A 15,252-nucleotide genomic window follows, 5' to 3' on the forward strand; every position below is an offset into this window, starting at 1 on the left:
CAGCAGTTGTATGCTTTTGTATGCGTTTTTTCAATGCATTTTTTTGCGGGAAAAACGCGCTGCAAAAAAAAGCAAGTGTGAAACTAGCCTAAGTAGGCTGATTTGCCAGCGGATGTTGCAGGGCATTTGGCTACTGGTCTGTTGTCAATTTTAAAGTGTTTCCTTCGTTGCTATTTATATGTTTTATATAAAAGAAATTAAAGCTGTGACCTTCACCCACCAGGGAGAGAGATGGTTTTAGAGGGATGTTTGGCTGGGGTCACCGCAGTCTTGATCCCAGCGACATTGTTGAGTTCGTCCAACTTTAGTTTAATGTGTATGGTGGCCAGAGGGAAGCCCAGGACATACTCTAATTAGTTAAATTGGTGAACAATAGTTTCTGGGAGCCAAATTGTTGCCATTGTAACTGTACCCCCACAGCGTACAGGAGCGCCTCTCTAGGTCAGATGTCAAGTTAGCAGATTAAAAGGGTTTAGGGCTCGCTCACATGAGGCTATAACATGGGCGAGTGCGCTTTGATGTTTTATCACATTACACTCGAACCAATGTTATTTTATGGGGCAGAGCAGATCTGCATTTTTTTTTCTACATACCGAACCGGTCTGTGGAAAAAAATTACAGCATGCTGCAAGTGGCTCCACAATTAGGATCACGTGCACCTATACAAGTCTACGGGTGTGTGTGAAACATCGACATGAATTTGGATATCATATAGACTTTGAGGCAAGTGTTACTGTCATAATCGTCCCGATTCTCTGGCATGAGAGGATCTACAATTGTGTGAGCGAGCCCTAAGTAAAGTATGAAGAGAGTAATTAGAAGAGCTGTGTTTTTCAAAAATGCTGAACTTCATACACACATACTGTGGGATTAAATACATTTTGTATCGCTGCCCTCTGCCCGACACAGGTGGAGTCATCCTTCCAAAACAGAACGCATTATTCCTAAGGGGAGAGTTGGGCAGAGACACTTAAATGATTAGGACACGATTGATTACCTGTCTGCTGAACGTGTTCTGCACATGAATCCAGTAATCTTCCACTGGGTCGTAGCAGTAAATTGACTTTGTGAGCCCTCCAGCAACATAGATGAGGTTGTTTAAGGACACGGCTGTGATACATCTCTTTGCTATAGGAATTGCAGCACGCAGTAACCAAGCATTATTGTCTGGATCATAGCACTGCACCTGAGAATCAAAGCAGATTATCAACTACGTGCTGGCATACAGAAGACTGTTCATCTATGGTGACATCTGGTTTACCAAACTCGATACACAACACAAGGCGATAACTATGGGGACACCCATATGATGTGTGCCTGATCATCTGGCTCCGATACTGCAGACGAGAATACAGCATTGCTCCTTTACATTTCACTTACAACTGAGTGAGGCTGTACTAGGCCATAGGCCATTAAAGGGAGGCCGGCAAGACAGGGTAGAGAGGGAAGTAGATATGGAAGTGGTTGGTGGAAGGAAGAGAGAATAAGGGGTTAATTTTCTGCGCTGGCATGGATGGGCTGGGCTAAGACGTGGGAGGGTCACATGGTATGGGGGGGTCACGGGCTGTTAGTATAAAAAGGGGAAGCCATTTTAGAGGCTTTAGCAAACAGCTAAATCAAATGGTCACTACTCCATGCTAATTCTCTTGGATCTCTCTGCAGCATTCGACACTGTGGATCATCAGCTCCTCCTCACTATGCTCCGTTCCATTGGCCTCAAGGATACCGTTCTCTCCTGGTTCTCCTCCTATCTCTCCGACCGCTCCTTTACTGTATCTTTTGCCAGTTCCTCCTCCTCTCATCTTCCCCTTACTGTTGGGGTCCCCCAAGGATCGGTTCTAGGTCCCCTCCTCTTCTCCTTGTACACTGCCCCTATTGGTCAAACAATCAGTAGATTTGATTTCCAGTACCATCTCTATGCTGATGACACCCAATTATACGCTTCTTCTCCTGACATCACGCCAGCCTTTCTAGAAAACACCGGCGATTGTCTAAACGCTGTGTCTAATATCATGTCCTCACTATATCTGAAACTGAACCTGTCAAAGACTGAACTCCTGGTGTTTCCTCCCTCTACTAATGTACCTATACCCGACATTGCCATTTCTGTGTGTGGTTCCACTATTACTCCCCAGCAACAGGCCCGCTGTCTTGGGGTCATACTTGATTCCGAGCTTTCCTTTGCCCCCCACATTCGATCACTGGCTCGCTCTTGTCATCTGCACCTCAAAAACATTTCTAGAATTCGACCTTTTCTTACCTTTGACTCTGCAAAAACTCTTACTGTTTCTCTTATTCATTCTCGTCTCGACTATTGTAACTCTCTTCTAATCGGTCTCCCTCTTACCAAACTCTCCCCCCTCCAATCTGTCTTGAATGCTGCAGCCAGGATCATATTCCTCACCAATCGTTACATCGATGCCTCTACCTTGTGCCAGTCATTACACTGGCTACCCATCCACTCCAGAATTCAGTATAAACTTATTACCCTCACTCACAAAGCCCTCCATGGCTCAGCACCACCCTACATCTCCTCCCTTGTTTCAGTATACCACCCTACCCGCGCCCTCCGTTCTGCTGATGACCTGAGATTAGCATCCTCAATAGTCAGAACCTCCCACTCCCGTCTCCAAGACTTTACACGTGCCGCGCCAATTCTTTGGAATGCACTTCCCAGGTCAATACGATTAGTCCCCAATCCCCACAATTTTAAGTGTGTCCTGAAAACGCATTTATTCAGACTGGCCTACCACCCCAACACATTAACCTAATCTATCCCTGTGTGGCAGAGCCAAAAGTTTTACCATAACCAGGTTCCCCGCATCATGTTCCCACATGCTTTATGCCTCCATTAGCCCTCTGTGTCTGTACTGTTACACACTTAACATTATGACTGGTCCATACAATCAGGGTAACTGTTACCACCCACCTTTCGTGTCTCCCTCTTTCCTCATAGACTGTAAGCTTGCGAGCAGGGCCCTCTTTCCTCTTGGTATTTGTTATAATCTACTGTATGTGATTATTGTTATGCTGTAATGTCTATTGTCTGTACAAATCCCCTCTGAAATGTAAAGTGCTGCGGAATATGTCGGCGCTATAAAAATAAAATTTATTATTATTATTATTAGAGGGACAACCATTTTGGGTACCCATTAGCAGCAATAGGAATCTCCCACCCACCCTCCCCTTGTTTGTTTCGATCCGGTCTATGATCATAAGTAGGTGTATTGAAACCATTTCATTGTTTGTTTCTATGTTCATGTCACGGCAGTCGGGCGCGGGGGTGGTCCTCGAAGTTGGTGAGGCTGGACGCTCTGGGGGGGGGATCGGAATGGGTCCTGGACTCCCTCCAGAGCGGGCTCAAGTGGACGACCATTTTAGGTATCCTGAGGATGGGAAAAAAGGATCTTGGAGAGGCTAATGGTTCTGGACAGGCGGGTTGTTTTGGTGCCTCTGAGCTGGTGCTTTACGGCTGGAGGTAAAGAACTCGACCTGGGGCCATATAGGATTGTTAACATCTTGGAATTTTTGATTTCGGGCTTCGAGGACCGCCCCTCTGGGTCGTGATTTACTGTAATGTTTGTTTATGTTAATAAATGGCTGCTGTGGCCAAATTATCCAACATCCTTGACTCGGGTCTTTATTTATTTATAAAGGGGTAATGAGATGGAGTTGAGCTGGGGGGTTGGGTTGCGGGTATATAGGAGATACGAGGAATCTCGAATACCCCCTTTGTCATGACATCATGAACACTTCCAAGTAGGTCTTCCTCTAGATTTTGGAATATGGCTGCAGGGAATATGGCCAGCTTAACCTCAAGAGCACTGTTGGGTAATGACGTTGTATAGTAAGGCCTGTGATGCCTCACTAGACTTGGTAAATTATTTATATGGACATTGCTGGAATGATATAGAAGAGTGCGGTCTACAAACTATTGCCACAAACTTGGAAAAAGTCTGCAAACCTAATTTAGCTAATAGATTAAGAAATGACGGAGAAAATCTGCAACATAGAAAACTCACCAAATACTCATGGAAACGTAGACTTAAAAGACTGACTGTGGTTAAAGCGAACCTGTCAGCAGGATTATGCACAGTAAACTACAGACACTGTTAGGTTGGCGCCGTTATACTGATAAACCCCTTAATGACCAGAGGTATTTTTGGTTTTGCATTTTCATTTTTTGCTCCCCTTCTTCCCACAGCCATAACTTTTTTATTTTTTGGTCAAAATGGTCATGTGAGCGCTTGTTTTTTATGAGACGGGTTGTACTTTTGAACGCCACCATTGGTTTTAACATATCATGTACTAAAAATGGGAAAATAATTCCAAGTGCGGTGAAATTGCAGAAAAGTGCAATCCCACAGTTTTTTTTATAACATGTTCACTAAATGCTAAAACTGACCTTCCATTATGATTCTCCAGGTCATTACGAATTCATAGACATTAAACATGTCTAGGTTCTTTTATATCTAAGTGGTGAAAAAAAATTCCAAAGTTTGTAACAAACAAAATTGCACCATTTTCCGATGCCCGTATAGTCTCCATTTTTTGTGATCTTGGTTTGGTTAAGGGCTTATCTTTTGCGCGCCGAGCTGACGTTTTTATTAATACCATTTTGGTACAGATACGATGTTTTGATCGCCCATTATTGCATTTTAATGCAATGTTGCGGCGACCAAAAAAACGTAATTATGGCGTTTTGACTTTTTTTCTCGTTACGCCGTTTCACAATCGGGTTAATTTTTTGTTATATTGATAGATCGGGTGATTCTGAACACGGCAATACCTAATATGTGTCTGTTTGATTTTTTTTATTGCTTTATTTTGAATAGGGCAAAATTGGGGTGATTTGACCTTTTATTTTTTTTTTTTTTTTAATATTGTTAAATCATTTTTTCTTTACTTTTTGCATGCTTCAATAGTCTCCACGGGAGACTAGAAGCTGCACTTCCCTGATCGGCTCTGCTACATACAGGAGATGATCAGATTGCTTGTATGTAGCAGAAATGTGGCTGTTGTGTAATCTGTATTGGCAGTTTGCAGTTAATGAGACTTTCATGTCCCGGAGCGGCTTGTGGGCAGCCTGTGGGGGGGGGGGGGCTGGTTGGCCTGTGGTAGGCAGAGCTTTTTTGTTGCTCTGTTCTCACATTCATCCTAGATCACTGGATCTTCTGTGACCGGCCTTCTGCTTTTGATTCTGCGCTTGCACAGTTCATATAGTGAATGTGATACTATTGCACATGCACCGCCGCCATTTTGCTGTAGCTACATTAAAAAAAAAAAGAAACAAAAAAAAAACACAATATGTACTAAGCATATTATTTAAAATAGGAGGCAGATCGCTGAAGGTTCAGTGACCTGTCATTTAACCTCATAAGGATGTATATGAGAACAGAGGACCACATAAAGCCCCTCCACAGGCCGCCCTGAAGCACTGGAATCTCATTAACTGAAAACTACAAATAAAGATTAAACAACCACAAGACGATCAACCAAGTTATCATTTTAATCAGTATAACAGCACCAACCTGACACTTTCTATAGTTTACTTTGCAAAATCCTGATGGCAGGTTCACTTTAAATACTGTATATCCAAACAAAATGATGATCTCAAGCATAGACCTCATTGCCAGAACCACGTACCTTGTCAGAACAAGTGTTGTCATCTGGTCCTCCTCCAATAACAAATAATTTTCCCACGCAGCTGGTAACAGCGGGAGAGCTGACAGCCTCCTTCAGTGGAGCCACATCTGTCCATCGATTAGAAAATGAATCATAGCATTCAACACTGCTCAGCCTGTTCTGTCCATCATATCCGCCAACCACATAAACCTACAAGAGAAAGGGCACAGAAAAGGTTACAAGAAGTAGATGAAGGCCATCTTTACACATCCGTGCTTCTCGGTCTGAGTACGGAACAGGATGTCCACAATGGCTGCGGGTCTCCTCAGCTGAATGCAACAGTCTTCTATATACCTATTAGGCAGTGCAGTTTGTGTGAGGAGACCTGCAGCCAGTCTATATATTCCAGTCTGTACTTGGAAAGTGAAACATGGATGTATGAAGCCGACCTTAAAGGGGGATTAGAGTAAATACCAAAAATAAAATTTTTCCAATATCCAGTATCGATTCTTCTCAGCTTCCAAGATCTCTGCTTTCAGTCATTTAGAAGGAAAATAAATACCAAATATACTTGTGTGTAACCTGAGATTTTCAGCAAATTTTCTTGTGCTGAAAATGCCCCCTTCCCCCTCCCCCCCCCGGCTTATACACGAGTCATTGTCCAGAAAACTGGTGGGGGAGGGGGAGCGGCAGCAGGAGCCAGCAGCTGTGGCAGTGACAGCTGCAACCGTCGGCTTTCAAAAGTCATCATATTCACTCTCCTTACACTGTCGCTGCATCTATGTCCCGTCGCTGGCAGCTCTTCCTGTGCTGAGCAGTCACGTGGCCTCGCTCATTAAGGTCATGAACATGCACGCGTCTCCAGTCCCATAGCCGTGGAGTGCATATTCATTACCTTAATGAGCGGTGCCACGTGACTGCTCAGCACAGGAGAGCTGCCACGCTGGGACAATGGAGGGTGAGTAGGACGGAGGGAGGGTGAGCCAAGTATACATCGATGGGACGGGAGGGGGGGTGAGCCATGTATACAACGATGGGACGGGGGAAGGTGAGCCAAGCATACCTCAATGGGACGGGAGGGGGGGTGAGCCATGTATACAACGATGGGACAGGGGTGAGAGTGAGCCAAGCATACATCGATGGGACGGGAGGGGAGGTGAGCCATGTATACAACGATGGGACGGGGGAGGGTGAGCCATGCATACAAGAGTGGGACGGGGAGGGTGAGTCATGCATACAATGATGGGACGGGGAGGGTGAGCCATGCATACAATGATGGGATGGGGGTGAGCCATGCAAACAACAGGGGGAGCCACACATACCAGGATAGGACGGGGGGTGCCACATACCATGACAGGACGGGGTAGCCACATACCAGGACAACGTCAGGGGGGGAAGCCACGCATAACAGGCCAATGCATACCCGGCTTATACTCGAATCAATAAGCTTACCCAGTTTTCCGTGGCAAAATTTGGTGCCTCGGCTTATACTCGAGTATATACGGTAACTGCAAATAAATCTATGAGTTCTGGATGCGTGGTGGTCACATATGTGCTCAGTTGGTGGCCATTACAATATTGCAATCAATTTCGAGTAACAAAACATGAACCCGTGTGTCCAAGAAATTCTCAATCTATGTAAAAAAGTACAGTGGGTACGGAAAGTATTCAGACCCCTTTAAATTTTACAATCTTTGTTTCATTACAGCCATTTGGTAAATTCAAAAAAGTTCATTTTTTCCTCATTAATGTACACTCTGCACCCCATCTTGACTGAAAAAAGAAATGTAGAAATTTTTGCAAATTTATTAAAAAAGAAAAACTGAAATATCACATGGTCATAAGTATTCAGACCCTTTGCTCAGTATTGAGTAGAAGCTCCCTTTTGAGCTAGTACAGCCATGAGTCTTCTTGGGAATAATGCAAGTTTTTCACACCTGGATTTGGGGATCCTCTACCATTCTTCCTTGCAGATCCTCTCCAGGTCTGTCAGGTTGGGTGGTGGAAGTTGGTGGACAGCCATTTTCAGGTCTATCCAGTGATGCTCAAATGGGTTTAGGTCAGGGCTCTGACTGGGCCAGTCAAGAATGGTCACAGAGTTGTTCTGAAACCACTCCTTTATTAATTTAGATGTGTGCTTAGGGTCATTGTCTTGTTGGAAGGTGAACCTTTGGCCGAGTCTGAGGTCCAGAGCACTCTGGAAGAGGATATATCTGTACTTGGCCGAATTCATGTTTCCTTCAATTGCAACCAGTCGTTTTATCCCTGCAGCTGAAAAACACCCCATAGCATGATGCTGCCACCACCATGTTTTGCTGTTGGGATTGTATTGGGCAAATGATGAGCAATGCCTGGTTTTCTCCACACATACCGCTTAGAATTATCACCAAAAAGTTCTATGTTTGTCTCATCAGACCTGATAATCTTATTTCTCATAGTCTGGGAGTCCTTCATGTGTTTTTTTTAGCAAACTCAATGCGGGCTTTCATATGTCTGTCACTGAGGAGAGGCTTCCGTCGGGCCACTCTGCCATAAAGGCCCAACTGGTGGAGGGCTGCAGTGATAGTTGACTGTGTGGAACTTTCTCCCATCTCCCTACTGCAACTGTGGAGCTCAGCCACAGTGATCTTGGGGTTCTTCTTTACCTCTCTCACCAAGGCTCTTCTCCCACTATTGCTCTGTTTGGCTGGACGGCCAGGTCTAGGAAGACTTCTGGTGGTCCCAAACTTCTTCCATTTAAGGATTATGGAGGGCACTGTGCTCTTAGGAACATTAAGTACTACAGAAATTTTTTTGTAACCTTGGCCAGATCTGTGCCCTGCCACAATTCTGTCTCTGAGCTCCTTGGCCAGTTCCTTTGACCTCATGATTCTCATTTGGTCTGACATGCACTGTGAGGTCTTATATAGACAGGTGTGTGCCTTTACAAATCAAGTCCTATCAGTTTCATTAAACACAGCTGGACTCCAATGAAGGAGTAGAACCATCTCAAGGAGGATCACAAGGAAATTGACAGCATGTGACTTAAATATGAGTGTCTGAGCAAAGAGTCTGAATACTTATGACCATGTGATATTTCAGTTTTTCTTTTTTAATAAATTTGCAAAAATTTCTACATTTCTGTACATTAATGATAAAAAAATGAACTTTTTTGAATTTACCAAATACTTTCCATACCCACTGTAAATCAATGAAAAAGGTGAATTTCTGATGTTCAGGGATGAGAAGACAATCCAAAAATAATTTTATATTCCATGTATCACAATAACTTACTTTGCCTAGAAGCACAGCCATTTTATGACGCCATCTTCCCTTGTTTAGGGAGGCAACTCTGATCCAGATATTTAGCTGGGAATTATAGATCCATACATCACGACTGTTAATCCTTCCTCCTAGAAAAATAGGATTAATCAATCCATTAGTAAGTAGGATTAATGTCTATTATCTATTGGCTAGGATAGTGAGCATCTGTAATGAGCATCTCCTGCTCTGCATGACCCAGCAAGTCTGTTCATTGCAAAGACAGCCTATGGATTTTAATAAACACTATGCAATGCATCATTCTCCCTATGGTGGCGCTGCAGGGAAACAAAGCATTTTCTGTCTGGATTCCCGATGGATTGCAGCGGATTTCTCTAGCAGGGCCATACATAGAAATCATGGGGCCCCATAGTAAAAGTCCTAATTGGTCTCACCCCCACTCACACCAAACAAATATTTGGCAAAGTAGGTAGGGTCACACCCTTCATCTTTTAAAAACAGGGAAAGGGACATGTATTGCGGCACTTCCATAGTAATTATACCAATAATGATGCCCCCTAGTGTTTGCACCCACTATTACAACGCTTTCATGGCCCTTATAGAGTATGACGCCCCCAAAAATGCCCCCCCCCCACAAATAGCATGATAACCCCATAGTGTAGTGAATCCCCCCTAACATTTTAACTCCACATCTCCCCACATGTATAGTATGATGACCACACAGTACCTCCAGAAAAGTATGATGTCCTCATAGTGACCCTCAACTAAGTATAGTACATTTCACAGCATGATGCTCCTAAAGTGATACACAAAATATGATGTCCCTATAGTTCTCTCACAAACAGTATTATGACCTCTATACAGTTTGATGAGCCCTACACAGTATGATGGACCCCATAGCTCCCACAAAGTATGATGCCCCAACAGCCCCATATACACAGTATAATAACCTCACAACCCCCTTCGCCACAGTATGATGCCCCCCAGAATCATGTTTCCCACAGTCCCCCACACAGTATCATGTTTCCCACAGCTCCCCAACAGCTGATGGATGGATCCATCTACCCCCTACACCTTATGATGCTGTCCACACAGTGCCATGTATCCCCATCTTAAAAAAAAAAAAAAAAAAAATAGTACTCAGTGACATTCCCCTGGGGCTCAGGCACGTCAGGCCGCAATCTAGTGACGTCATTGCGACAGATTCAAAGACCGAAAGGTGCAGCTGCAAGCAGACGGCTCCCCGCTACACCATTCTATTCAACAGCGTCTCCATCCTAAGGATGAGCTTACTGTTGAAATTGTGATGACAGGCGGGTGGAGTGGGGGTGTCAGTCTAGCCAAACACCGGACTCCCCCAGCCCTATAGTGGCCGCATGGTCTGCAACTATGACCGGTACGCCCCGGCCCTGTGACTAACCTATTACCTCTGTAACCCTTCTAACATAATCCATATTGTGCTACTTCTGAAAATAAATTAAGGGACAAAGGATTTTAGAACATTTTTTAACTAAATATTACATTAAAAATGTTTAAAAAAATCAGAAGGACCCAAGCAGTTAAATACCGATATTTAGGAGTGATGGGGGCTCAATGTTAGCAGTTGTACAAAGGCCATGGTTCTTGACGGGGTCGAAAGACCGCTCTACTGTAAAGTGAAACACCAGTATCAGAAATGGCGCAAGGCAGCAGGGTCCTATGACAGAATCTGCACTTACGCCCAGGAGCTTCATCTTACACTTCCGCTGAGAAATTTAGATCTAGTTATCACAGATGGCTCTAAACCAAATAGTTATCCATACTTGAAACTAAATGAATCATTGTCATCAGAGCTGACAGCCGCAGTGGTTCGCACAACCAACCCCACTGACAATTCAATGACCCAAGTTTAACAAATTTGTCCTGGCTGTCAGCCCAGAAGGTGTTTGTTTCATTGCTGGTGAGTAACTCCCAAAACACTAATCTCATGGGAACTGGACCCCTTTGTTGTCCAACACGAGAAATCGTAAACTGAGCAAATATTAAGATTGGTGTAGGTCTACGACCACTGCCAAAATAGGAGGGCATGAAAGGTGCAGTGCCAAAAACTAACACTCTCAATGCAATGGTAAATCGTAATCGGCACGTCAACCTTGCCGTCATCGTAGCCCTCACCTGACACCAGGATGTCATTCCTTAGGGCACACACTGCATATTCTGACTTTGTAAATTCTGGAAGCTTTGCCAATGATTTCCATTCTCCGGTTACCGGATCATAGCATTCGGTGTAAGGAAGATTAAATCCTCCAACACGTTCACAGCCTCCGACTACTACAATGACCTCAGAGTAGCCAGTGGACCTGTAACAAATAGCAAACACATCAACTGTATATTCAGTGCAGCCAAAGTGGAGCTTGTGTATAATGGTGGCCTTCCAGCCACTCGGACTACCTTGGTAATATGGCTATGGTGTGTCAGATTCAGAATCTTTGCAATTTATTGTCTGTATTTGTCATTGCTACCTGTTTTGCAACTTTAATATTTGTTTTACCTTTGTGCAGTTAACAGGGTTGTCTCATCATAGATACACCCTGAGCAGTACAGAATTATTAAGCCAGATACTAATATACTTATTATTTGGCATTTTAGTTCTACGTGCTGTACATAATTATGGGGGCAGGGATTGTTTACTATGATTGTAACCCTGCCCGTGATAATCAGTGTCAGTCTATCAGGAGGCTCAGTGGTCACTGTGAAAATTAAAAATTCTGTCCATTCTCAAGAATGAAAGGATAAAGGATTTTGAGTTATACAGTATACAGCTCATTGCCAAGGTTACCAGCCGCCCTGCAGTTTCAAAGTGGCCAGTTACCTAGGCAATGAGTGAGCATCACTTTCAGGCTTTTTTGCTATACAGCTTGTATGCGCTGCTCCATTGCTGTCAGGATTGCTGGATCTGGCTAGCTTCAGTCACTCTGCGCTGTTCCCATGCTTCAGAGGCAAAGCTGCCGCTGCTTGCAGCACGGGTGGGCCTCAGTACAGATCAGTGGCGCAGCCATACCGCTGGTCAGAAGTGTCAATCTTCAGGAGCGCATCGTACCTGGTAATCAGGAAGTGCTCCTGAAGTTAGAAGATTACAACACTCCTTTTTAACATAAAAAGTAAATTAAAAAGGACCAAAAATTCTTAGAAAATTGTGTTTAACGAAAATATTTAGGTAATTTTCGAATGACAAATTCCCATAAATGTTCCCACAGATAGGAATATGGGTACAGATTTAATTTTTCTCTACAACAATTACATATAGTAGCTTAAAGAGGTATTCTTAAGTTTGGAAGTTATCTCCTACCCAAAGCATAGTGGATAACTTCACAATTGCTGGGGTCCGACTGCTGAGACATCCCCGATCCTGAGAGCCAGGGCACTGAAAAGCCCTGTGTGAAAGGAGCTGTGGTTGATCATGTGCACTGCCGCTTGGCTGGTCTTTGGCACTCTCATAAGAATGAATGGAGTGAAGGTGCATGATCAACCACCACACCATTCACACAAGGTTCTTCGGAGTCCTGGTTCTCAGGATCGATGAGGGTCTCAGCAGTCGGGCTCGCAACAACCAGGAAATTATCTCCTATTCCATGGAAAGGGATTAACTTTCAAACTTGTAAGTACCTTTTTAAAGTACCCCGTAGCAAAAAATGAACAGGGGTTGACAAAAGTACACAATATGTGTTCTGATATAATTCAAACCTGCGTGGCCTGGTCCGAGGTGACATCATCTCATTTCCAAGTATGTGATATCTCCTGGCTTCGTGTAGCAGCTGGTAGCATTCTGCGGAGTTCTGAATCAGCTGATCAACTTCTACAGTTTGCACAAAGTAGTTAGGATGCAGAAGAGGTAGCCGAACATGTGTCAAGAGTTCATGCAACATAGGTCTCCTGACATCAACATGGTGGTACACCCATCGCATGACTGCCTCAAACACAAACTCTTCTTTGCTGACAACCAATTCATCACTACTGATGTAATCAATGACTTCAGCCTTTCCCAGCTCCAAAAACTCTTCGTGTTGTACAACAACTTCAAATGCCTGTTGTGAAAACGTTTTACACTTGGTGAAGAGTGTCTTGAGGGAGTGAGTGTCAGCAAAGTGTTGGATTCCTAAGCAATTGCATGGGTCCAGCTGCTCTTCCAAAAATTTGGCGCATGCATCGCGCAACACGCTGATCTGGAACAAGCTGGAGGTTTCGAACAGATACTGAACATTTTCAGTTGTGATCTTGACTTTCCCTGTGTAGACATATTGCAAGAAGCAATCCATAGCTTCAGCAAAAATGCCATTGATTTCCACTAACATCTCCCTGCTTTCTCTGTGATCGTTGCAGAACATGGCCCGGAAGTAGCTGCTACAGGCTGAGAGGACTGCTCTGTGACAGGGGAATTCTCTGCCTTCCACACAAATGATGACATCTGTAAAAAGTCGGCTCTCTCGAAACTCATTGAAGGTTTGCAGGATACTTTCGGAATGGGATGAACCAGAATTAAAATCAAACACTTCGTGACCTGACAACTTTTGGTCCATCTCAAAGACTTTTCTTTTGGTTGCAGGAGATTCACGAACTCCACTCTCCTCTCTGTTTAATCGGCGTCCTAATATGAGTACCATTGTTCAGTTGTGTGGTTACACAACAGCTTTTGGGTGAATTATTCTACTGCCTGTAAAAAACAAGATCAGCGGTTAGGAAACAAGGAGATTATTTGATCATTCATTAATTTTCAAAAAATAGCTTTGTTCATTGTATTAGGTATATTAATCTGTGGTTATATCTACATCCATTGGGTTGCACTCAGGAGTCTGTTGATTGGATGAAAAAAAACATTATAGCTTTTACTTCATCCCTACTGAGAGATAGAGATATAGATAAAATAACTTTCTGTAAATCTCTCACCCAAACAGATATAGCAGCTGCTTTAGGGATCATGCTACAGTCATGGCCGAAAGTGTTGGCAGCCTAGAAGTTGTTCCAGAAAATGAAGTATTTTTCCCATAAAAATATTGCAATTACACGTTTATTTCACATGTGTGTATAGGAACAAAACAAAAAAAACAGGAAAAAAAAGGCAAATTAGCATGGAGAACAGAACGAGGAGAAGAGAACTGTCTGAGAATTTGAGAACCAACATTTGTCACGATCCCACCACTGACACGGGTATGTTAGCGGACGGAAGGATGCGACGCACTGCCGGCACACGGCTATCACAGGCACAGTGGGGGCTTATCTTAGTTATCCCGCCACTGGTACCATGTGACAAATCTCGCTCTAACACTTTACCGCAGGGGGGTTATTTTGGATGCCCCACCACTGCTAACAACCTTCCAAGAACTGCGGGGATTTATGTATATCCCACTTTCTCAGTTCCACTTTGGAACTCGCAGCTCTCCGGCGCCCCCCTTACCCTCAGGTCAGTCAGGGAACTGCACCTAGGATAATTAGTCGCCGGATGGGCTGCTTGTGGTGCCCGGGCAATTAGACTACTGCAGTAAGGGAATTATCAATGCTTTGGGCCTCAGCCCCTCATTCAGCAATATAAGACCCTTCCGGACTGCCAACTAGCCCAACCAACCGGACACACCACGCTGCCACCAGCCACGATTCACTTAATCAAAGAGTTAAGAGGGTCCGTGGCAAACCCCCAAATTAGTAGCAATTATCTAAAAAAAAGGCGCAGTTAGTTTCTTAGAGCATGAAGGCAGACTAATAGATTTTATCATTTATTCCCAAAATGTGGGCAGTGATTACATAGATAAAGTTGCTATAAATTGAGACATTAAATATGTACAATGCAGTATATAAAAATAACAGGGATGAAAGCAGAAAGTACACTTACATGTGCTTAGATGGTATTAGGCAAATCATGTGGCTCGGGGGGATGGGCCGCTTTGCCAGACATCTCTGGACATTTGGTGATCTTTCTAGCATCGAATCTGCAGCTCAAACTGAAGCACTGTACAGGAGGGGTACCTTATAGCCCAGGGTCTGTGACCTCACGAAAGGGGCGGCCTGGTGAGGTCCAACCCCCCTACTCTCCAAGTTGAAATTTTACTAAAAACTTATAATATCCATATCTTAACGAGGGAGGCTCGTATAAACTCACCAAGGGTATCATTGTTTGTAGTTTATCGAATACAATAAAACAACATCAATCATGCCGTAATTAGGACATTCCGTTTGGGAGCAATCCATATCTCAGGTTCTGGAGGTCCGAAAACTTCGCAAGAGTCATCGTAGCGAAGCCGGGTCCACTCAGATCACAGAAATGTAATTATTATATCTCTGGCATGAGAAAAGTGCATGCTCGGCTTCTTTTAATATTTCCTATACCTGTATCCA

At 43.9% G+C, this 15,252-nt stretch overlaps 1 protein-coding gene across 5 annotated transcripts in view; it reads right to left on the bottom strand.

The window, feature by feature from the left end:
- The window catches only part of KLHL24 (kelch like family member 24), a 96,257-nt gene that overhangs the window by 26,950 nt on the left and 54,055 nt on the right, over positions 1–15,252 (bottom strand). For all 5 annotated transcript variants that reach the window (XM_073581261.1, XM_073581263.1, XM_073581259.1 and 2 more), the window contains exons 2-6: positions 12,610–13,576; positions 11,041–11,225; positions 8,899–9,017; positions 5,647–5,835; positions 998–1,186 (exon numbers count right to left, since the gene is read on the bottom strand). In XM_073581261.1, coding sequence (XP_073437362.1) covers positions 998–1,186; positions 5,647–5,835; positions 8,899–9,017; positions 11,041–11,225; positions 12,610–13,526 — 1,599 coding nt within the window. In that variant the 5' untranslated portion in view covers positions 13,527–13,576. The remainder of the gene's footprint in view (positions 1–997; positions 1,187–5,646; positions 5,836–8,898; positions 9,018–11,040; positions 11,226–12,609; positions 13,577–15,252) is intronic.

This window comes from Dendrobates tinctorius, unplaced genomic scaffold (assembly GCF_039654945.1).
Source record: "Dendrobates tinctorius isolate UK_male_01 unplaced genomic scaffold, ASM3965494v1 ptg000069l, whole genome shotgun sequence".
Classification (NCBI taxonomy): domain Eukaryota; kingdom Metazoa; phylum Chordata; class Amphibia; order Anura; family Dendrobatidae; genus Dendrobates; species Dendrobates tinctorius.